General features: G+C 49.3%; 1 protein-coding gene across 2 annotated transcripts in view; it reads left to right on the top strand.

Moving 5' to 3' along the window:
* Nucleotides 1-24330, top strand: part of PBX1 (PBX homeobox 1) — a 135582-nt gene that overhangs the window by 96533 nt on the left and 14719 nt on the right. For both annotated transcript variants that reach the window (XM_087733237.1, XM_087733236.1), the window contains exons 3-6: nt 10326-10570; nt 13352-13542; nt 14497-14632; nt 18323-18482. In XM_087733237.1, coding sequence (XP_087589363.1) covers nt 10326-10570; nt 13352-13542; nt 14497-14632; nt 18323-18482 — 732 coding nt within the window. The remainder of the gene's footprint in view (nt 1-10325; nt 10571-13351; nt 13543-14496; nt 14633-18322; nt 18483-24330) is intronic.

Below are 24330 nucleotides of genomic sequence, written 5' to 3'. Positions count from 1 at the left end.
TGCTTTGCGTGAGGAGGTCGCTGCTGGAAATGGGAACGTGGTTCAGGGCAGAGAGTGTGCCAGTAAGCAGGAGGCAGGGAGGTCCCTTGGCAGTGGAGGGAGAGGACATGGCCCCAGGGTGCTCTGCAGTGGGAGGCTGTGACATGTCTGTCCCCAGCTTTTGGTAGATGTCTGTCGTGGTTCTGCGCTGCCTGCTTTGTGAGAGAGAAAGGGAGGGAAAAAACAGTGTATTTCCTGTGATGGCTTGGCTCTGAGACATGGAGCTTTGGAAAATCTATATTGCACAAAATCCCGAATCTAGCCAATGGCAAGGCCGTCAACTTGGTGACAGAGTGGCAGTGCTCTCGGCCGTGTGATGGGCAGTGGGTACCTTCAAATTATTTAGCAAACCCAAGACTTGAGTGGGACATTGCTATCTAATAGCCTCTAAGCCAGCTTTCCTTGGATGGAGTCTCACGGGTCATCTTTTTTGAAGGATGACAGGAGAAGGGGATCTGAAATGCAGCTTTTCAGCTTGTTCTCTCCCCAGTCTTTTCACCTATGACTTTCTTGGCCCAGCCGCTTTGTGCATCGAGCAGCCGTTCGCAGGCGCTGCGTGTCCAGGGGAGATGACCTTTCCAAGAGGGGAGCAGGCTGGAAAGGCAGCTTCCTTCTGGGGGAAAACCTCTCTTTGTTTGTTCTCGGGTTTCAGGGCTTGGCCTGGGGCGGTCGAAATGGGACCCTTGTCCTCAGAGGGGCTCTGGAGGCCCCGGCTTCTCATTAGCAGATTCAGCTCATTCAAAGGACCCATTTCTTTTCAGCAAGGAGAATTCATATGCAAAGCACCTCGCTGGAGCAGGAGGGAGATCCCAGCCCAACTGGCCTTCAGAAGGGGGGTGGTTTATGGCTGGACCTGTCCTGGGAGAAATCCCAGCTTTTGTTTGCTGATTTGTTCCTGCAGGGCTTAAGGAGCCCCACATCCACTCCATGCTCCAGGCTGGGACGTATCTCCAGGCGTGACCAACGCCAGGTCTGAGCCGTTTCATCTCCTGGGGTGGGGACGATGGCTTGCTCTGTCCCTCAGTGACAATTTACAGTCTTGGTGCTGCAGAGGGGACTCTGATCCATCACCCAAACTCCAGCAGGAGAAGGTGAGGTCCTGGTACAGCAGGTGCTGCCATCGGAGGGACAGAGGCAGAGCCCAGCAGCAGAGCAGCGCTGAGTCTTGCCCTGCTTTCCTTTATCTCCAGCTGCTGCTGCTCTGAGCAGGAGCTGGAGGTCGGTCCCAGTCCCCGTCCCCTGCCCGTGGCAGGGGCTGGGATGAGATGGAGGAGGCTGGGTGGCCGTGGACAATCTCTCCCTTACCATGTGGTCCTGCGGCAGGAGAATTTGAGACATGCTGGGTTTGCCTATGCAGATAAGGGATTGATTACGCTTCACAGCTGTAACTGGAGCCTGCTAATCCTGCCCTGCTTAGGAAGGGGAAAACTGCTTTGCGAGATAAGCGCGAAGTGAGTGCAGGATTGCTCCAGCCCGCTTCAGCATGGCTCCCCAACGTCAGCCTGCTTTGTGGCCAGACCATGAGCCTGTGCTGGGGATGTGTGGGGTGCTCAGCAGTATGGGGAGAGGACCTGCATGCGGCCAAAATTTATCTGTGCTCTTCCAAGGGAAGAGTGCCAGCAAGACAGCATTGACCCCTCTGAACCCAGAGTTTGGCTCTGGGGTGATGGGTTGTTTGCAGAGTGTTCTTGGGGGAAGTTGATTTGCTTAATTAGGTGGAGTTGTGAGGGTTTGCTGCTCCGTGGGATGTGGCAAAGGTGGGCTTGAAGCTGCTGTAACTGGGAGGGGAGGAGGTGGTTTGTCCACCAGTGGGGTGGTTGGCTTTTTTTTAATGTTTGCAAGCACTTCCAGCCTGCTTTCTGCTGCTAAACCATCTCTGTTCAGTGATCTGCTCATGGTGCAAGAGATTCAATTGACTCTGGCATCTGAGTGCTACCTGCCCCCAAATTTCAGATGTGAAAATTACAGCTGGGAGTTTTGCTGCCGAAGCCAATGGGAGTTGACCACCAGCCTGCAGTGAAGCATCCATGAGTAAACACAGCTTGTGGTGTCAGGACTGTAAAGAGAAAAACAGAAAACATTTAAATTTGATCCGCAATGCTTTGTTCCACCACAATGTAGCAATAACTGGGCATGTGAGGATGGGGTCAAAAGTTTCTGTACCTGGCTCAGTTACTAGCCATGAGCTAAACTGGTCGGCTGGAGCAAGATGTGGGGAAGGACTGGAAAGATGAGCTCATCTGTGTTCATTCAGCTTCCCAGGGAGTCACATTTCTCAGGGAATCTGGTTTTCAGTAATCACTGCAACATTGTGCCTTATTTTTATGGAAAGGGCTATTTTAGATCATTTTCCAGTTTGGGGGAGATTTTTTTCTCCCCAGTGTGTTAGTGATAATTTTCCAGACCTTTTGAGCATTTTCCTGCCAGATCCTCACTCTCTATGGCAACCTGTTTGGCATTTGGGATGGGGTTAGAAGAAAACTGGTGCAGACTCTTTGCCAGCACTATGAAACACGTGTCTCTTTTCTGCAGCTTCCGTGGCACATGCTAGCTGCATCTCCTGAAGTGACGGAAAGCTGCTGCTGGGAGCTGAGAAACTTTTTGGCATGTGATAAATTCCCCTCTCCCATTCCTCATACCCCAAAATTACGGTTTGAGGGTAACTCAGACTTTTTTTTTTTAATTTGGATTGGATTCAGCAAATAATTTGGACTCTTCCACCCCAGAAAGGTGGGAAGTCACTGTTTTTTAAAGCAGTTTGGTTGTTTTTAAATTGACCCGAATTTTGATTTGAAAAAAGAGGGAGGGGGAAAATGATAACATGAAATGGGAGGAGCAGATTTTGTTTATGACTCAGAAAACATTTTTGATTGATCTGAATTTGGGTTGCGATGCAAGTTCCCAAAACTGGTCGTGGGTAGGAGGGTGCTGGAGGAAGTGCCACTTCCCTGAGCATCTGATGCTTCTACTGTTGGTCACGGCCTTGGTTGAGTCTCCAGCAGGGCTTGTTGGCCACGGCTGGAGTTGGCCTCTGGGGCTAGATGGACTCTGAACTGATGTGACTTGCTCCTGTCTCTGTGGGAGTACGTATCTGATCACAATTTTGTATGCTTTATGGACTGAAGGAACACTTCTCCACCTTTCAAAACATCTCTCACAAAATTGTTTTAAGTGCTTTGTTTCCAAACAGCCCTGATGGATACTCCCTTGTTGGGAGAGGAGGTGGGTTTGCGAGGGTCCAGAGTGGCTTTGCAGTGCTTATGGGTACAAGCCTTTCTCTTTATTTGTTGTTGGGATTTTTGATTTGTTTTATGGCTTTAGACTGTGAAAATTCGTGACAGAAACGGCCCATCGGTTTCACGGTGTTCCTCCTTTTTCCGGGAAATAAATAAATAAGTAGATGCACAAAAAGCCATTTTGCCAGCTGAAATTTTCCATGCCTCATCTCACGGCAGCCTGTTTTGGAAAATCTGAGCAAAAATCTGTTCATCCATTTGTAAGTTTTGGAAAGGTTGAAGTGAGGAGGGGAATTTTTATGTCAGTTGTAAGAAAAAAACCCTACTTCTCTTAATTCCTGCTTCCTGGAAGGGTGTGTGTCTGTGTATTTGGAAATTCCATTTTCCCTTTGTGTTGGAAATAGGTATTTGTGTTTTGATGCTGATTTTCTCAGTGGCTTTATGTAAACAGGGTGAATATATCCAGCCGAGGTTTAAAATTCTCTGTGATTACTTAACATTGAAGTGCTCCACCTTGGTTACCAAGATTGTTGATACCCATTTAACGTGGACACCGAGATTGTTGATACCCGTTTAACGTGGACACCATGCGTTTTGCCGAGAAGACGTTTATGTTGCTGTCTTGTCACATGGACCCTTGAAGACCCAAACGGAGGTGCCCTAGTATCCTCCACAAAGCTCTGAGAGTTTGTTTATTCGTTCTGAGCATAGGGTCTTGAAGGTGACTTTGTGTTTGAAGAGAAGATCCAAGACACTGGGTTTTCCTTTGTGTCTGGGTTTCCTTTTGCTGTTGCAGAAGAAAGTAGGCTGCAAATACACTTGCATAAGAAAAAAAAAGCAGTTTAGGTAGGTGCACAGGATCTGGGGGCTTTTCTGCACAAAGAAAGATTGGGAAGAGCAACTCAAGCCCATGCCATCACAGATCAGCCAAGGAAGCAAACCCCAACTCTCCTGACGTGGCTGTGACTACACGTATGAGTATGAGGAGGATGCAGACAGACAGCCGCAAGCCACTTAATGCATAACTGTCCTCAAATACAAGGTAGATGGGAGTATTTTTGTACCAGCTTCAATGCTGTTGATCTTCAGCATTCACAAATGTAGACTCAGGCTCCAGGTAATATTGAGATCGGCTTAAGGTGATCAGTTACCTGTTTTGTTAGCAGGGGTATTTACTGGCATCACAGCTGTCCCTCTGTTTGCTGCCTGTTGTTTTAGACCTGGAGGTGTAAAATCATGGGTTTAAAGAAAACGGGTGAGCTCGTGTGACCCCTGAAGCTGGGGCCTCACGAGCCCAAGTGAATGGTGCGGATGGTGGTTAAATTGCAAAAGGTCGGAAGAGGGCTGATGCTCAATGTATGTTTCAAAGCCTGGCTGTGCATTGAGTGGGTGTGTGCAGGAGTTTTGGGGTTCCCAAGGAGGAGCTGCCCGTATCTTTGTTGTCCATACAGCAGGGGTACCCACTGGTCCAGGAAAGGATTTGGGCAAGACCTTGTTCATCTGATGCACGGGTGAGGTGTCTGTGCTTTGGTGGCAGATGAGTGTCTTGGTGGGGAAAGAGGCATCTTGCCCCGCTTGTGACTCTGTGAGAGGACAGCGAGAGCAGCCAGCAGTGCTCCACCAGCGGCATTGCCACTTCGGGCATCTCTGGTTTCCCCATGGGAAAGTCACGCCCAAAGGCAGCTCACAGCCCAGCGGCTGTGGCAGAGGAATCGTCCGTCTCTTTTGAAACTCTGTTGTTGGGTGGGTTGTCCCCCCCGCCAGTACATCTTAGGCACAGTGGAGGCAGGAAAGAAAACCCTTCTGAAAATCACAACCTAATTACTCCCATCTGCTCCGGCACTGCTTCCCATTTCTGCCTGCCAGGATGCTTGTCTCCGATGCTAAGTAGCACATTATTTTCGATAAGTTGCAATCATTTACTTGAAATCTCCTTCTCCTTTAAAATGTCCCCCTGGAAAGGCAATTCAGCAAGTTGGGAATGGGCAGAAACAACCATGAGAAACCCCATCCAGAAGCAGCCCAGCTCAGGCAGGAGGGCAGCACTCCTCCCGTACTCATTAAAACCATGCAGCAGGTTTCTTTTTAGGGTGGGTTTGTTTAAACGTCCAGCCGCTGGGACCAGCCCTTGGCTGGTGGTATCAGCAAATGGAGCTATAGAGGAACTGCCAGCTCATGTAGTTGAAGGGGATCTGAACCAGGTGGTTACAGCAAATTATTCGGGACTGCAGTTTTGACTGCTTAAGTTGGTGGATAGTCGAGGAACACTGGTCCTGTGCAGCAAATTCCTCATGACTGGCCATGCTGGCTCTGGGGACCTCTTCTTTCATCATCGCAACCTGGGCTGGCTTCGTGTCGTTCACTGTGTCTTCTTCCTCCAAGATGTCCGCATTGCATCCCTGGAGAGGCTGTTTCCACTGCTCCACCTTGCCTTAGCTTCCTGCAGTGTCTTCTGCTTGGCCATAGCCTTCTCCAGTGTCTTCTGCCTGGTCTTCGTCTTCCACCCCAGAAGTCTTGGCTGGCACCTGACTGGGGATGAATGCACACACATGCAACAGCACCCAAGGGGAGACACAAGGATGAGAAACGTTGGGGAGTGCTGTATCCTACATCCTACAGTCTACATCCCCTTGTGAGTGGATATGTCCGATGCTGGGAGTCTGGCTGGGACAGCCTCCTGCTTCTTGCATCTCCTCAGCTTGAGGACACTGACTGCAGTAGGTTAAATTCCCCTTTCTAGAAGACAGGTAGAGCTTGGAGGTTTGAGCATCCTTTTCTACTGTCACTGCTGAGCCACAGTCTCCTGCTAAGCTGCTGCTATCACCCCCATCATGTTTGATTGCCTTCATGATGATGTTCTGCCTGTGTTGCCTGCACACCTCTGAACTGGAGGGTTTGGAGGGGGTGGAAAGGAAAGAGTTGCTAAGCTGAAACATTTTGGGGTGACCTGGGAGAAGAGAGGTGGCAGTGTGCTCAGCTCCTGCACTGACCTGGCTCCTCAGGTCCCTTTGGAAAAATGCTCCCAGGAAAATGGAATAAATAAGGGAGGGGATGGTGGTGTGGAGGACCAGGAGGAGCCTAGTACCCACCTTTGTGGATTTCTTAGGTGTCTTCCGTAGCCCTAGACCATCGCCAGCATGCAGTCCGTTTTGAAGGCACATGCCAGCACCATGTCTGGCAAGGGCTGTTTCTCCTGCCCCATGCCCCCCACCCTGGCTGCGTGGCTGACCCTGTGCGTGGGGACACAAGGCACAAGTACCGTGGTATGGGGACACAGATGTGTGGGGTGCTGGCTGCCTGTCTCGTGTGAGCATGGGGCCGGCAGCTTTGCAGACACTTCTCAGAGATGCCCAGGTCGGTGGGAAACATCTTAGAGCATCTGAAAGCTTTGGCGACTCGATGCAGTTCCCGTCCCACATCCCTGAATCACAGGGCAGGCAAGGAGCTGGGGAGCTATTTTCAGCTTTGTCTCCTCGCCTGATTCTCTGAGGCCAGTCCCGCCACCAAGCCAGCCCAGGACTCGGACGATGTCCTCTGCAGACCGTAGCTGTGATACCTCACACAGGAGGAAAAAGGAGTGAGCGTGTGAGCTGGGAGCCATTTCCCAGCTGCTGGAACGGGTCTCCGTGACCCTGGTGGCATCCATGACCGGACCGCAGGCTGGTGGCTTGGCGGTCCCCAGCTGCTCCCGCTGCTGTTGTTGGTGACGGTGACCCTGCCACGGCCGCGAGCCGTGGGGCAGCCACGCTCCTCAGTTCTCCTCCATGGTCACTCAGGGAGCGTTGTGCAGCGGTGACAAGGTGCTTGGCTTGGCTTTGCTTTTAGAATACATCCATATACATTTGCATGTGTGCGTATTTATATTTATATATAAAAAAATGCATTTTGAGGCAGCGGGGGACCTCGGTGAGGGCTGAGCACCCTCTAGCGGCATTTGCCACAGCTCTAGGGGCTGCCGAGCCAGCAGGAAAGCGGCCAAGGACAGAAAGTCTTGCATGAATTTTCCTCCCCGCGGCTGCCAGTCGCTATCTTTCTTTTTGTTCTTCCTTTTTTTTTCCCCTCTCTTTAATCAGAAGCAGCAAATGGCAGGTCCTGGGGATGCTAGGGCACGGGCGGGAGCTCGCCCACAGCCCCTTGGCTCCGGCTTGCTGCCGGATCGCCGAGGATCGTTCTGCTTAATTCATTTTATTTTAATTTGGTGGGAAAGCCGGCAGCCTGGGGAGAGTGGGGGCCTTTTGCGATCGGCCCCCCAGGCACTGTGGATCGGGTGCTGCCTGTACCAGCTCACCCCGAGCCCCCTGGCCAGTGGAGCAAGGGCCGCATCCCATCACAGGGAGCATTTTGGAGGGTTGGAGCTGCTGAGGAGCCCAGCACCCCGGGCATCCTGGCAGAAGGTGCATTGGAGCCAGGGACAGCACCGGGAAGATAAAAAAGGAGCTTTTAAATAATCATTTTGTCTTCTCCTTGGCTGAGTGCTGCCTTCCAGGGATAAATAGGCAGCATCAGTTCTGCTTAGACACATTGGCCTTTCCATTTATTTACTCCCTAGCCTTATTCCGAGCAGGCAGCCAAGCCCAGGCCATCTCTGCACAGTCCCCGGCTGGGTTCGGGTCGCTGCTGCGGGGACACGTGTCCATCCATAGGATGCTCGGGATGCACACACCCAGCGGGTGCTGGTCCCTGTGTTGCACAGTAATAAAGCTCAGGGGTTATACAGTGCTTTTCATCAGGAAGCAGCTTTCTAAACATCAACTAATTAATCACTCGTGCCTACCTGTCAGGTCAATGATTCCTGAGATTTTTAATCTAAAAAGATTTCCCTTTTGAAATCCAGATGCACCTGTTTCGGCAACTTTGCTTTTGATTTGTTTATTTGGGTTTTTTTTAATTTCTTTTTTTTTACCTGTGTTGCTTTCCATTTGTATTTGGGCTTTTGATGTGCTTTAATTTAGTGATTTTTTTTTTTTTTTTTTTTTGTCCTGGAAGAATAGGAATTTATTCTCTTCTTTTTCATAGCAAGTTTATCTCTCCCCAGTAGCCTGTCACCTTTCATCTTTTTAAGGATTTTGGCTACCTTTACCTTTTATTTCAGTTTATGGACTGCAGACCCCAAACCCTTTTCTTGATGAAATCTGACCTCTCCCCTCAGATTTATTCATCGGTGAAGCGCGTGGCTGGGTGCCGGCGGTGCCGTGGGAAGCCTTCCGCGGTGGAGGGGGATGCTGGACCTGTCTCCTCAGGGCTTGGCAACTGGCACCGGGCTCCAAATTTGGCACCATGCCCCCGTCCCTCCGTATAGAAACGATCCTCCCTAGCATGGAATTATTTATTATAAGCTCATCTTATTGGCAAATTTATTGTTGTTGGTCTTTTTTCTATCTTTTCTTTCCCCCTGACCTCCGCACCTTTGTTGACAGCGAATGTTTTAATCACAAAAATGCAATAAATGCTAGAGTCCTGAAAATAATGACTTTTGTAGAGTTTGAGGCTTAAAAAAGAAGCTCTTTTTAGTGTTAGCCAAACCTCACAACAGGGTATTTTACTTCCATTTTATACTATACCTATATACTATATAGCTATATCTTTTAACTTATTTCAGAGTGAGGAAGACCATACTCGGTGTTTGCCTGTGTTTTTTAGCTGCTCTGGTTTTATTTCTTATTGCTAACTGATTTTAGACTTCTTTTTTTTTAAATGACAGGGAAAATCACTTGCTCTTGTTTGTGCTGCGGATTCGGGGGGTCAAATTCATCTTGGGTGTAAGCGGGCATGGCTTTATGAAAATCCACGCAACGTTACCCAGCTCTGGATGTGCATGAGTGTGTGCACGGGGGATGTATGTGTATACAAAGTGCTCCTGTGCCAGATGAGATGGGGAAATACAATTCGTTTCTCTCAGGAAATGCCTTTTTTGTTCACTCATCAACAATTTATTTTATTTATTTTATTTATTTTATTTATTTTGCAGCTGTGCACACCTGTGTGTGTGCATGTGGACATCTTGGGTTATGCTTCTATGTTCAAACACAGACCATGGAGGGGCACACAGGGGGGGCACATAGGGCACCTCCATCCTTCAGACCTGGGATGTGTCCCTTTCTCAAGCTGGCCTGCAGCGGTCGGGATGCTCCCATGTGTTTTTTCCAGGAAAGCCCTCGCAGGAGGATGACTTTTACTCAAAGCAATAATTGAGGAGGGGAGTACAAAGAGGGGAGGAAAATTCTCTCCTTGGCAAGTCACTCCAGGAGGACTGATTTATTATCACCCCTTTTCTTAGCATGGTTTAGACTTCACTGGAACAAGTGGATTATTAAAAAAAGGTGTTTTCCAAAGAACAAAATTTATTTCATATAGGTTTTTTGCTTGCTTTTCCACTGGGTAGCTAAAAGCACAGCCTTGCAAGCCCCCTTCATCTGTAGTCAGAGATGGGGAAACTGAGGCACAGCCAGCCATGGGCTCTGGCTTCCTCCTCTGCTATCTGGGGTTGGGGGGGGTTTGAGGGCTGATGCAAACAGTGCAGGATCGGTCCATAAACGATATGTTAGGTGACACGAGAGGACCCCTGGGCGAGCTGAGGTCTGGGGTAGAACCTCTTGACTTCCCATCCTGTGCTTGAATCGGGATACAGTCCCTATCACTTCTTGCAGCAAGAATGGGTAAATTTGTTGGGTTTTTGATTGGTATTGCTAGCAGCATATTTGAACACAAAGTGTGGCTTTCTGGGTTACCTCTGCAGTGAGCTCTCTGCTGGTTCTGCCCTACTTCTTCCCCGTGGGAAGGAGGGAAAGAGGCAGAGGGAAGTGGGGGGCTGGAGTGTCCCTGTCGCTGCTGCTGGGCTGGAGAGCTGAGGAACTGTGCTTCCACTCAGAGCACTGAGATGCAGACTGCCTGTTAGGGTACCCTTGGGAAAGGAAGAAAAGCCCCGTTGATGGGGACTGAGCCCCTCCGGTCCAGCCTGGGATGAGCATCCCCTTTTGGATGAGCATCCCCTTCCCCAAGTTAAGTCTGGGCCCGACTCAGGCTTTCCTCTCCCCTTTGTGTCTCCTGCAGTGCTGAGCATCCGGGGAGCGCAGGAAGAGGAGCCCACGGACCCCCAGCTGATGCGGTTAGACAACATGCTCCTGGCCGAGGGGGTAGCGGGCCCCGAAAAAGGAGGCGGCTCGGCCGCCGCTGCCGCTGCTGCCGCTGCATCAGGAGGAGCCGGCTCCGACAACTCGGTGGAGCATTCCGACTACAGAGCCAAACTCTCCCAGATCCGGCAGATTTATCACACGGAGCTGGAGAAGTACGAACAGGTAACAGGCTCCTTCGTGGCGGAGGGCAGGGCTGCCCAGGGGTGGTCATCGAGGATGGTGGGAACAGGAGCCGGAGCAGCTGGGAGAGCCACCGTCCGCTGCCGGCACCGGCACTGCAACATGGTTGTGCACAGCCTGGATCGCTACTGACATCTATTGTTAGGAGTGTACGGGCAAATGCAAACTGTGTTGCTTGGTATTGGAATGAAAATGTGCTTTTTTAGGGTTGGGAGGGTTGTTTTTTTGCGCTAGGATGTGGCGTGATAATAGGCTCGGCATGGGTTACTCCTTTGATTTTTGCTTTTCACTCCTCCCCTAATCTCTTGCCAAAAATTGGCCCTATGAAGGGGGACTCCTTTTCCCGGTGCTGGCCTTGGTGCAGGCAGTTTTCCAAGCAAGGCTTGAATCAAAATCTTCCTTGCATATTTTTTCTGCTTGAAAAGTTTTTTTCCCAGGAAAAAAAAAAGTGTCTTTTTTCTTGTGGAAGATGATTCTTAAAAAAAAGAAAAACTATCTGGGTCATGAATGCAGCTATTGGTAACACTGACAATTGCCTGAAAAGCTTCGCAGGCCAACGCTCAAAAACAGTTTCTTTCAAATGCTTCCAGATGTTTTGCAGACCGCTCTTCGCCGCTGCGAGGCTTGCCCTTGCAATGAACGTGGTTTCTATCCCAAGGTTGTGGTTTATGGAGTGTGAGCAAGAACACATCCCTCCTTTTTGGGTGCAGGATGGGCTCTGCAGCCAGGGGCCAGGCGGGGTTTCAGGTCTCTGATTTAATGCCGTCTCTGCCGATGTGACAGGGCTGTGAGCAGCCGCCAGTGCCAGGGTCTGTACAGGTGAGTCAGCCTGGCCCCCATTTTACCCAGCTAACTGGATGCATGGTGAGGCTGGGGACTGTTTCGCCTCTTCAGGTGTGACGCTGGCCAAGCTGAGGCTGCTGGGCGACATCTTCAGACCTACACCTGGGGTGTGGAGCTACCTTAGATGAGTGCCCCTGGGTTGGAGCTGGAGTCAGGGTGGCCAGGCAGGGCTCTGGTGTTGGAGAAGCTGAGCGTGGTCGTGCCATGAAACACATTTTGGCAGAGCATTACAGGAGGAAGGTTGGCAGGGTGCAGGGAGCCGGCAAGGGGCAGGTTGGAAGGATGACCTTTGGTGGCTGTCCTCAGCCGTCACTGTCACTCCCTCGAGGCACAGACGTGGCGTGGTGTGGCACGAGGGAGCCTCAGCCATCTCACGTGGGTAGGAGTGGAGAGCACATCAGGGCTCATCTTTCAGCCCCCAGGCTGAAGAGGGTGAGAGAGACCCCATGTCCTCTGCCACCCAAGCCCAAGGAGAGACCCAAGAAAGGCAGAGCCAGCAAAGACCTTTCTCCAAGGGCGCAGCCAGGGACAGACCTATTGTCACCCGCAGTCCTGCAAAACCAGGGTTCAGGGTTTCTCAGCCTCCATCCCCCTCTCTCCAGTCCCCTTTTTGGTGGCTGGGGGAGCTCAGTGCCTGGCTTCACACAGTGTCTGGCTGCTGCTGTGACAGCACGGCACTCGCCTGCAATTTTGCCTTTAATGCTTTTTACTTCACGCCAAGAAGAGACGAGCTGAAATTGCTCGTGTGTCTGGGAGCAAAGAGGCGCCCAACTGAGAGCTCTCGTAGCTGGCACTCACCCCAGGAGATGGGAGCTGTCAGCTGAAGCTGGTGATGGGCAATTGGAGGGGCTCTGCTGGCCTCCGGGATGTCTTCTTGTTGGGTCTGAGCCGTAGGTGGGGATTCAGCTTGGAAGGGTGGGGTGGGAGATAGTAAGTCAAGCCCATGTTGCCAGTCCAGAAAATCAGTGTTTCTTTCCCCTGCAAGCCCCTTTTTCCCCATCATGGGGTGGCAACTGGGGGCACTGTCCCGAGAGCAGCTGCCCGTGTCCAAGGAGCACCAAAGGTTTCTCAAGCCATCAGGGTTCGAGTGCTGCTCTCAACCTGGTTTTTGGGGCTTGGATCCCAGACTGATTCTGGGAATTGGAGGATCCTGTTGTGCCCACAAGGTGCTTGTGGTGATGGAGGAGAGGGCAATGAAATGGCCTTCATCCTTCCTCAAAATCCCTCCCTTGTCCCCCCTGACTCCTGTCGCTGCCCTGTCCTCACAGCACGGCATGGGGACAGCAGGAACAGCCAGGCAGTGCTGCGCCAGCAGCAAACTAATTGGGATTATTACCTGCTTATCCTTACTTGTCAGGGCTCCTGCCTCACTCAGGCTTTAAGTATTGTTGTTACTTACTTCTTATCTGATGTGCTAAGAGCATGGAGCAGGGCCGTGTCTCTCTGGGAGCTGCTCCTGTGAAGCACAAGGGGCTCTGCAGGACACATGGTGCTGGGGTCCAGCTGGGGCAGTGGGAGGAGGAACAGAGGTCAAAAGGTTCATGGTCCTCCTCAGATATATCTATAGCTCCTCCAGTCCCATCTAGAAAAACAGTGTAAGGGCTGGGACTTCTTCATGCTTCACATGCGTCCTAGGGCTTCACCAGCCCCAGCTCCATCCATGATCCCTGAGAGCAAAGAAATTGGCTCCTGCCTTTCCATGTTTGTTGGGAGTCTCTCATGCCCTCTGCTTGGCAGACAAGAGAAATTCTCTCCCCAGAGAGCCAGCACACACTTGCTCTGGGTCTGCCCTAAAAAAAACCAGCCATTGAAGCCTCTGCGTGCATCTCCTTCCTTAGCAGCATTGCCTCTGTACTGTCCTTGACGCTATCGAATGACCTTCCGATCCTGGGGTTTCTTTTGCTTTTCTTGCCATCCCAGGCATGCAACGAATTCACCACCCACGTGATGAACCTGCTGCGTGAGCAGAGCCGAACCCGACCTATCTCTCCAAAGGAGATAGAGCGGATGGTGAGCATCATCCACCGCAAATTCAGCTCCATCCAGATGCAGTTGAAGCAAAGCACGTGTGAAGCAGTCATGATCTTGCGCTCTCGATTTCTGGACGCACGGTGAGTTCACTCCCCCAAACCTTTCTTCCCACCCACTGTGCAGTATTGTTCAGGCCCGGGAGAGGTGTTTTGAGGTTCTGAAGTGAATCCAGGTCCATCTGAAAGGCAACGCCTTGTGGTCTTGAGCTGCAGAGGCTATTTACCTTCCTTACGCTTCAGTTGTCTGTGGCTCAGCAAGGGAGGAGACAGCAATTCAAGACATCCAGCCTCTGTCTCAGGGAGGCTCCCAGCCGTACCTTGAGAATTGCACATGCTGGTTTTGCTCTGGCAGAAGGAAATTCTGTGGCATATTCCAGCAAAGCTCTGTGGTGAAAATGTTCTCTTCAGTTGAGGATGAAAGCTAATCCTTCAGCCCGTCCTGTCCCATCTATTCTTTTCCTTCTGTTTCCATTGTCCAAGATTTTAAATTTGCTGTAGAATTATTTTACTTCTCAAGCTGGTTATGTGCAGGCTGTGGCTTGGGCTGCAGCTTGGGATGGGCAGCAGAGGCAGCTACACTGGGGGTATGAGGGAAGAGGTAGCAGACAGATAGTGCCCAGCTATGAATGGAACAGACTTCCCCAAGGATAATATCCGTTGCTGCTTTCTCAGCACAGAACTTTGCAGGGTAGCAGTGATGTCTTTGGTCAGGGCAGCCAGGTGTTGGGAATCACCTTCCCAGGTGGAGGAGCTGGGTGCCAGTTTTAAGACTCTTCTGTGAGGTAGAGGATACAGTGATAATTTGAGAAGGAGACTTACTTGCTTTGGAAGGTGCTGAGAGAAAAGTCGCCAGCACTGTGCAGATGAGAAGCTTCCTGGCCATGAGCCTATTGCATTCCATGCTCCCAGGAGCAGGGGAAGGAGGGAGGGAAGTGGGTAAAGTCAGAGTATCTAAAATTGCATTCCTGTTTTTGGATCCCTGGCACTGATTCCCTTTCCTTTTCCTCCTGTTTTCCCCTCTTTCTTCATGCTAAGACGGAAGAGACGAAACTTCAACAAGCAGGCTACGGAAATCCTGAATGAGTATTTCTATTCCCATCTCAGCAACCCTTACCCCAGTGAGGAAGCCAAAGAAGAGCTAGCCAAGAAATGCGGCATCACAGTCTCACAGGTGAGAGAGCCCAGAAATACAGCAAAGACAGCTACTGCTAATGGGAAACTTTAGCATAGTGAAGGGCACTCCAGACCTCAGTCAAGTCAGTCATGTCGCAGTCTTGAGCATTTAATTACTAAATGAGTTTAGCGCAAGCTAGCGTAAGTGGATGGGAGAGCAGGTGGCAGACTTGCAGATTGAAGCCATGGATGGAAAAGGAGAGTTTGGGAGAGGATTTAGAAGGGATGAAGACTTCATGGAGTGACGGCTGTGTCTGCAGCCAAGGTGTTAACAGCACAGAAATGATGTGGCGTGACCCACAGAGGCAAAATCTTCTCTTCAAGGAGTTAGTGCTGAGCTGGATTGCAAGAAGAGCTCGTTTGGGCAGAAAGTTCATTCTTTAAGCCAAGGCATTTGAAGACAGTAGGAAGAGTTGTACAGATTTTGTTCGATAAGGTAGAATGGACAAGGTCCTAGTGGGAAGGGTTTGGGTCAGACAGGCTAATGGTTATAGTTTGTGCTCAAGGAGGGTGGGCTTTCTCAGGGTCATTTATTTCTGTCATTACTCTTGTACTGCGGAACATGACATCTCCCTGACTTGCTTATTCCTCAAAGAAAGGTGGTCAATAAAGACAAATTGAATTATTTCCATACATTCAAGGCAGCCACATAGTTCCTGGAGTCTGTAGCTTTGACCTGAGTGCTGCTGGGATTTGTGAGGAGTGCAGTCAGTCCTTGAAGTGTTCAACTGTACATTGCTGAGGCCTACCCTTCTTTATTTTCTCTTTTTGGAGCAAGCTGTGTGATTGAAAGCGAATCTATATGGCCTCTGGTAGTCTTGTCCTCATGTGAGCTTAGTGCTCCCTCTAGGCTCCCATTGCGTTCCCCATCTTGGGCTGCTTCCCAGCCCCAGGCACATGCCTGTTCGTCACTTGAGTAAACTGAAGACAGCAGTAGCATCTGGTGTCCTTGTGAGAGCATGTCTGCTTTCAGCAGGAGCAACAGCATCCAAGGGTAGGTGTCGTCACCATGTTGAATGCCTGCTGAGTGACTCCGATTGCATCCCCTGGGTCAGAAGACCCAAACGTTGATTCTGCCCAGAGTTACCTATGAGAGACAGCACATATTGGCTTAAGTAAAACTACAGCTGTCCTGATGTTCCCTTCTCACTTTTAATTCATCTGTTCGCACTTACAACTTCTCCCTCGCAAAGAGAAAATGCCCAGGAGAAATGCTGCACTTAGGATGTTTTTTGACCGTGCTGTATCAAGGCTGCATTGTGCCTGTCTCCAGGATCTCCCTCCCTTCTTCATCCAAAGAAGGCAGAAACAAACACACATCCAAGTCTCTGTTTTTGCTGAGGCTAAATGGGAACATGGGACAGCATGAATCTGTGCAAGTCATGAGCAGAGTTCACCTGAACTCAAAGGCTGATTGGGGTAGGCAGGCTCTTTGCTTCACAAGTTTTAAGATAAAGATGGATTGTGGTGGCCGTTTATTCTGACTTCCTTCCCTGTGGTGCTCAGAGGAGTTCACCCACCAGCTCCAGCGTTTGAAGCTAGAATAGCTGCTGGAGAGAGATGACCAAGTGGGAAGGTCACAAAGGAGCACATTGTCATTAATGAGAAAGCTGGACCAAGAAGTGGAATGGAGCTACTGACAAACAGCAACTGCTCCTGGTGCCATCGAAATATTCACTCCCGGATCTGGGTTGGGTGCTGATCTGAGTTACTACCTTTTGCCTCCTGGGAGTCTCCACAGGTTATATTTTCTTTTTCCTGCTCCGCAGCAGCGCGGGATTGGATACGTGCAGTTCAGTAGCAGGTGAATTGGCGGATGAAGCCACTTCTGTGTAGAAGCTGCTGAATGCTCTATGAGAACTGCAGATAGAAAGCATCATAGGAATAGAAGCATATCAGCACCCAGTTATCAACACCCAAGCCAAAACAATTTCCCTAAGATGAGGAAAAAATTATGAGCTTCCCAGGATGAACATCTAGTATTGTCTTCTGTGTCTTGGTGCTTGGACAGTCCATTTGGAAGGGGGAGCACTGATGTACTTGCTTGATCACAAGCAAAGGGAGAATGTCCTTGGAGTCCCACCAAAGAGGTTGATTTGCTAGCTCAAGATTGCAGCTCCAAGCATTCCTAGGAGCACTGGAGCTCTTCTGGGAGAGTTGCAGCATCCTCTGGCATTTGCCCATCCTCTTCATCCTGATGAGCTGTCTCAAATAAGGTCAGTAGCGGATGGAAGTTGTCTTCTGCTTAGAGACCTGCAAGTAGGAGAACATTCCCTTGATTCTCTGTGTTCAGTGTTGCCAAAGAAGAAGCTGAGAGCTGCTTCCCAAACTGTAGGTTAAATGTTTCCCATGTCTTCTCTGAAATTGTTCAGTGCAACATAGAGCCCACAAGTGAACAGGGTTATCATCAGCAGGATACTGAGCAGGATTTTGGGAACGCTGAGTTCACGGTGGTTCAGGAGGTATCCTGACATTTTTCCTTGGAAGCAGTTCTGGCCAGATACCACAGCCTGGTTTCACAGAGTTATCCTGTCACTGTGCTGAACCTCTGACGTGCAAACTTTGGGGCATTTATCCAGACACCTGGCAGGTTGTCCAAGCAACCTTTCTGTCAAGCATTCATACTACTGATCCCAGGATATCACCCTGACAGTCTGCAAGGATCACTGCTCGGACCTCTCCTTGGGGCTTTCTGAGGTTCATGCACTGCACTGCTGCAGGCACAGGGAAAGCTTTTGCCAGGACTGGCATGAGCAGAGCTGCACTGCTTCATTCTGCCTTCAAATCTGGCGCATCATTTTCAGCCACCCCATGGCTTCTGAAGAAGTTCAGCCTGCTTCTTTATTTTTTTTAAACAAACACACTAGCCTCACTCAGCACACTTCTAGCCGCTTAGACACATCAGGCCCATACTGGTCTCTGGGCGAACACAGTGGAAACATCTCCTTCCCCTTTCCAAAGGACACACTTGTTCCCTGGGACCAGAGTTAGGTCTTACAGCGAGCCCTCTGCTCCCTCTCCATCCTTCCCCGAAGTTCCTGGTTTACGTAGTGGCTCATGGTAAATCATACAAAGCCAAGTTCAGCTGGATGAAGAGCATCCACTTCTAGCCTTTTGCACTGATTTCACTCAGGTGGATCAAAAGCAGAGCTTCAGTGATATCAAGGCAATTTGGTGTGTCAGCCAGGCCCGAGTAAATTCGCTGGATGTTTTTCCTGAAAGCCACACTGCCTTCTCCAAAGGGAGGAGAAGGGGCATCTGGGAATCAGGGCATCTGTCAAAGGGACACCAAGGAGGAGGCAAATAGAAAGTTCCAAAATGACACATACTCATTTTCAGATTGTGCCATTTCAGGGTCATTTCACTTTCTCAGGTTTTTTTAAACCCATCTGATATTTTCGTGGGGTGGATCTAGTGGTTCATGTGGAGCATCCTCGTAGTGGATGTCTCATCCATAGAGGAACCAGACACATCCACACAAACCCGGCCCTCCCAGGAGGGTCCCACCACCTTTCCTGGGCTTGGTGTGGCATGCATGGTTAGAAAGTCTTCCTTCTATGGCTAGGAAACAGTGGGGTGGGGGGAAGAATATGCACTGCTTAACCTGAACTAATCCACGTTCCTCACCCAGCTGCACTCTCCAGAGCTGAAACGTTAACGTCTTTGTCTTCTCTTAAACTCGCTTTAGGTATCAAACTGGTTTGGAAATAAGAGAATCCGGTACAAGAAGAACATAGGTAAATTTCAAGAGGAAGCCAATATTTATGCTGCCAAAACGGCTGTCACGGCTACCAATGTGTCAGCCCATGGAAGCCAGGCTAACTCACCCTCAACTCCCAATTCAGCTGGTTAGTTTTTGGTTTTTTTTATTTTGGGTCATTAGTGTTCATTTTTTTGTTCGTTTCCCCCCTTCCCTCTAATGTCTCTCTCTTTTTCTCCTTTCGGCTATTTCAATTTTTTATTTTCTGGTTTTGGTTGGCTCACTTTTGTGGTCTTCAAAAAAAAAAAAAAGATGGGTTTGGTTTTTGGGGTTGTTTTGTGGGGGGTACTTTATTTTCTTTGCCTTTTTGTTTGTTTGGGTTTTCCCTCTTTTTTCTTTTCTTTTCTCTTGCCTTCCTCCTTTTGTTTTTTATTGGAAAAGCAATGTGATCAGACCTTGTGACTGACGGTGCTGCGTTGGGGGTTATATGCATGGATGGTAAACACAAAACCAGAAAATTTATCAAAAAAAAGGATTGCTGGGATTGCTTGCACTTTGGGGGGAGAAAAAAAAAAGAAAAAAAAACTTGCATAATGGTTCTGTTTCACTTGGGCTGAAAGCATGAGTGGCCCTAATGGATAAACGCCAACATTTCTGGGATGTCCTAACTCATGCCATTTCAGGGGTTGTTTGGGGTAGATTTTTATCCTTTGATTTTCTTTCCGTTGTGCTTACCTTTGATTGCTTACATGACAGTGTCTGGATCACCTGCAAGAGTGTGCTCTGTGTGAATTTTATTTTCCCTTTGTGTCAGTGTGATCCAGGGAAATAATGGGTCGTTCCTTTCCCCCATTTCCTGCCCATTTGCTGTGGTTTCCATTTGTTTGTTTTGAGGGTCAAAGGCACAGAGCACTTTGCCCAGATTTCAACTCCTCCACTAGAGAACGAGGCTTAGGTCATGTGTGGTACCTGCCACAAGGACGGCCGACCCAAAAATGATCCCAGGCTGCAGTCGGCTGGTTGTGCTCCGCTCCCAAGAGTGATGGAAAATTAGGATTTGATTAAAAGGAGGAAAAAAAAGTGATCTTCATGGCTGCCATGTACTTCGTTATCCATACAAATATCTGTGTGCCTCTTTTCTTTTTAGGGGTGGGAGGGAGAGTGGGAAGGTGTCACTCTTGTGCCTTTGAGCTCAGTGTCTTCTCATGGTACCCTTTCACAGGGGCATGATGCTTGCTGTTATCAGGTAGGCTATTAAGAGGAAGGAGACGATGTGGGAGCAAAGGGGATGCTGGGCAGCAGGAGAAGCTGGATGTTAAATAGACCACCAGTGGTACCCTGTGCTGGTTGCTATCAGGATGTGCTTCTGTAATGAGTGCAACACAGCCTGTAACACCTATCAGAGGAATCACGCCCCAGAAGCAACCCAGATCTGGAGGATTTGGGTGGAAGGTGGAGAAAGCAGAGCCAGGGATCAAACAAAGGGAGAAACCAGCGGCATGGGTCTCTGGCTGATCTCCCAAACCAACCCCCTAGCAGGAGGGCAAAGGCAATCCATTACCCGCAAGCTAACATGGAAAGCAGTGGTTGATCACTCTGTACTGGGGAGCTTGTCCACACCTCACAGGGACTCATGTGGATGGCTTGCACAGAAGCAAGTGGTAGAAGGCTTATTCAGTTGGGCAGCGGAGAGAAGTCCCTGCACACAACCCTTTAGTTTTCAGGGGACATGTTACTTGCTAGGGGTCTGACTCCCAGAGCCACCTAGAGCAGAGATGTTGCGGCTTTTGATTGCAGGTCAGAAATACAGCTGGGACGCATCTCTCCCACCTCCTCCTCGCCCAGGGCTGCCTGTGAGCAAGCTGTGCTGCCTGCTTTGGCTTGGCTGAGGTGCTCAGAGGGCTCAGGTGGACGCGGCAGAGTTTTGCAGGGACAGATGGTTTGCAGGAATTTTGTTTGATTCTTTTGGGGTTGTTTTTTTTTCCCCTTTTCCTTCCATTGTTTTAACTGCTGAAGATTGAGCTGCAGTTTCAAAAATGTCATCCTTTCCAAACAGCTGGTCAGGTGGAGTCTCTCGACATTAAAACCCCTGTGTAGAAAAGGCTGGAGCATAGAGAGCAGAATTGCGTGTGCTGAGGGAGATGCCTATTGCCTGTGATGCTGTCCTGCAGTCCACATCAGCTTGGACCGAAGAGACACAGCGTTCCTTCTTTTCCTCTTTCTTCAACTGGAGTCAGATCCAAAGGTCTGGAATAGCAAGGGAAGAGCTTCAAATTGCTTAAACGGGTTTGGATCTGGCCCGCATGTAGTGGAACAGGCATTTCCCCAGTGCCTGCCCAGTTAAATAGTGCTCTGGTGCGAGGCTGCTTCTTTGCCTTCCCCACAGGCAGTAACATGGCTGTTTCAAAGATAAATTGGCTGGTACCCTGCAGTAAACAGCTAAGATAATCCCTGGGTAACACTATGCTTTCAAGGAAGGACAAACACTCTTGTTATTAACGTGTAAGACTTGAGCTCCTGGGTCCTCTTTCTGGCTCACTTGTCTGCACTCCAGAAACATTGACCTCTTTTCACGTGCCTAATGTGGCGGCGGTGCTAAAGCAGCACGTCAGTGCAAGGGGAGCTTGCAGGCCATGGAGATCCTTCTTCTGCTAGAAGCAAAGTGTTTCTAACCTGGCCCAGATCCCACCACTCCCCCCGTATGCCGCAGCAGTGGCAGAGCAGCAGGGAGCCCTGCTGTCAGCACTGCAATAGTCTCTGGCTGAGCTTGTAGAGATAGTGGGTTTGAATGTCCTTGTAGTCCTCTCCTGAGAAGACAGCTGGAAGGGCCTTAGGATTTTATCTCCAACAGTGGCATCCCAGGCTGAGATCTCCCCAGCTGAGCCATACAGATGTAACAGCTCAGTCAAGCATCCCTGCGTTGCCCCATTGTGGGGCAAAGGCACGTCCTGAGGACATCTGAAGTTGTGTGACCTCCCCTGCTTCGGGTTGTCCTAGAGGTGCTAGCAGCAAGAAGCACACCTGTACACACTAGGTCTGAAATAACGTGTCTGTGAAAGATTTGGAGGATGGTGTCAAGGGCCATGAGCCATCCAGATGTGCTGAATTGCCCTGGGAGGAACGTCAAAGTGGATGAAGAGGTGAAAGACTAAGGTGGATGATGCCTCTCCTTTTATACCATGGACTTTTTTCTGTTTTCAGATCATTGGCTGAGACTTTGGTGAGGAAGGAACCTGAACAAAGGCTGGATTTGCAGGGAATTTTTAGGACCTTCTGGTTTAAATACATTGTAGGATATGTGGAAAGAAAGAGAGTAGGCAGAGGACAGGTCATGAGAAAGAAGCAACCAGCAATGTAGTCCCTGGAGGGCCATGATGTTGGAAGAGGAGGTGGAACTGGATGCGATGGGACCTGGGACAGGAGCTATATTCATTTCTGCTGTGGCTACGCAGGCCCATCTGTTCTCTGCATTGATGCCCATGTTACTGGAGATCGGTGAATGGCTACAGTCAGTCAAAGAGATTGGCCACACATTGACAAGGGCAAGGATTGCATCTGTCTAGCCATCTGGCACGTTCAAAGCAGGGTCCCCCATCCTCAGTCACCCAGGCCTGAATGTCAAACACCTTTTCATCCTGAATATGCACAGTTGGGCTTTATCAGCCAGATGTTCAAATAAGCTGAGGATGTCTGGCTCATTTGGGCTAACAACTCCCCATCCTCACTTTGATTGCCTGGACAATCTCAGCACAAAAACCACATGGCAAATGAAAGCTATTTTATGTGGGCAGACCCTTTTGCCAACCAGAGTCCTCAAGGGCTACACACAGGTGATGACATCCAGTGAAATCTTCCATGCAGAGCAGCCAAAATTATCCTCAGCTGTTTTTTTCCTGCTCACCCTTCTGTTTTGTAAAACTCTTCTTTTAAAGCTGCTGATGGAGGGGATCGTGCTGTCTGGAAAGGTACTTCATCAGGCACAGGCCTGATTGCTGTATCTTCTCTTCTTTGCCTTCCTGCATTTGTGGCAATCACTTGTCCAGAGCGCTGGACAGGAGAGGATCCTGCTTCAGCAGAGAGGCTGTTCTGATCATGGTCTCACTGTCTTGAGTGTTGGTTGGCAAGTGAAAAAGAACAAATACTCTGCTGGGTCAGCCCAGGCTTTTAGATCTGCTATCAAACTCGGTGGCTTTGTCCAGCTGAGGAGCTACATGGTCCATCAAGTTCTCCCCTCATCTTTGGCCACGGTAGAAACACAAGGAAGAGTTACAGGGGGGTTAAATTCTGTGCTCTCAATGTATATGTCATTGCTGTTGACTTCAACTAGGAGTCTTTTATACATGACAAAAGTCGACTTCAGTGGTTCAGTGTGCTGGATGTCTGTCTCCTTGGTGGTAGGTGGTATGAGGCAGCAGCTGAGAATGGCTTGATTTCAGCTCCAATGAACACCACTACTGTGTTTGTTTATTCTTGATGCTGTTTGAATTGTTGGGTACTTTAGAGAAAAGGACTTGTTAGAGGTCCTGGAAAACTTGTGGTGGAAGTAGAGACTGTCAAAACATTAGCGAAAACGATTAGGGAAGCTGGAGAAGAAGCTCTCTGAAGAGCTGGAGAAGTGGTGCAAGAAATGCCAGCAGTCAAGCTTGTGAAGATTTTTGAATTGGAGGCAAACTTGAAGTGGATTTTGCTCATCAGAAATGTTAGGGGTGGAAGAGATCTCTTTACGGGCATTGTTTTGGTGTAGGCTTTCACCCAGCGGCAAGAGCTGAGTACTGTAGCTTGTTCAGACATTTCCACCACTGTTTCTGAAGCTGGTGGTACCCTGATAGAAACACAGCACCAAGGAATAGTGGTGATAGGTCTTGGGTTTGATAAGATGTCTGGATGCTGAAGATGAACCACTGTTCCACACTGCTGCAAGTCACGAAGTGTTAGTTTTTCTGGTGGGGTTTTTTGTCTACACACAATAGCATCAAGGGACTTCCATGCCAAGATAAGAGCCCTTTCCTCCTGGATTCACAAGGTCAAAGATGGTTGTTACCTCTCAGGTTTTGAGGAGCACCAGATCAGATTATGACCCCTGAAAACCTTTGGTGTGTTTACTATGGAGCCTTTCAGAGGGACAGATTAGATTTATGATGGAGCCTCCTCTAGTGGAAGGATTTGACTTGTATTGCTTGATCTTGTCTCTATGGAGGATACCAGAGTCTTAATTTTCAGGGCTCTTTGCATTCCTGCCCCCTCTCCCATCCCAGTGCATCAGCCCCTCTTAGGAGTGTCTCTGAGACTTTGGGCCATCGTAATTTTCGTACACGCCTAGTACGTAGACAGCGGAGTGCTGAAGCAGCAGAGTGGCGGCGCAAAGGGCTCTCTGCAATTGTGCCTCTGATACAAATGCATCTATACATGCAGGGCCATTGGTATGCGCATATTTATCTTTGCATCCACAACAGCAGCAAGACATATTTACTGTTTAGATATGCACACATATTGTAAAAATACCCTCTGCCAATAGCAACGTATATCTTATAAGTGACATCTCCAGCACTCCTCATGATTTCCAAGACACCAGTGCTCTTCAGAGCTAGAGTTTGTGGCTGTTTGCTTATTTTTATTTCCTCCCTCCCAGTCTCAATTTTACAGCCAGGTTTGTTAAGTTTCAACAAAAAATCAGTTAAGTTTATGGCATTTTTATTTGTTATTATTGTTATAATTTTCTTCTGGTAGGGGAAAGTTGGATGAAATGTTGATCTGCTGGGGGCAGAGTGATAGCAGTGCCCTGTCAGGTACTCAGGGATTCCCAAGTCCTCTTCCCAGCTCTGCCACTGATTATTTGTGTGATCTCAAAGGTTTCTGCTCACCTTAAAAGAACAGGAGAATATTCTCTGCTTCTTGTGAGTGGTAGCTGCAAAGCTCTTAGGTTCTCAGCCACTGCAGGAGTACGAAGCCACATTGCTGCCCTGTGCTTTTCGTGCAGGTGGTCAAAGCGATCATCT

Source organism: Nipponia nippon, unplaced genomic scaffold, assembly GCF_047370975.1.
Source record: "Nipponia nippon isolate SJK-2023a ecotype South Korea unplaced genomic scaffold, ASM4737097v1 scaffold_5, whole genome shotgun sequence".
Lineage (NCBI taxonomy): Eukaryota > Metazoa > Chordata > Aves > Pelecaniformes > Threskiornithidae > Nipponia > Nipponia nippon.
This window is presented reverse-complemented; position numbering and strand designations above follow the sequence as displayed.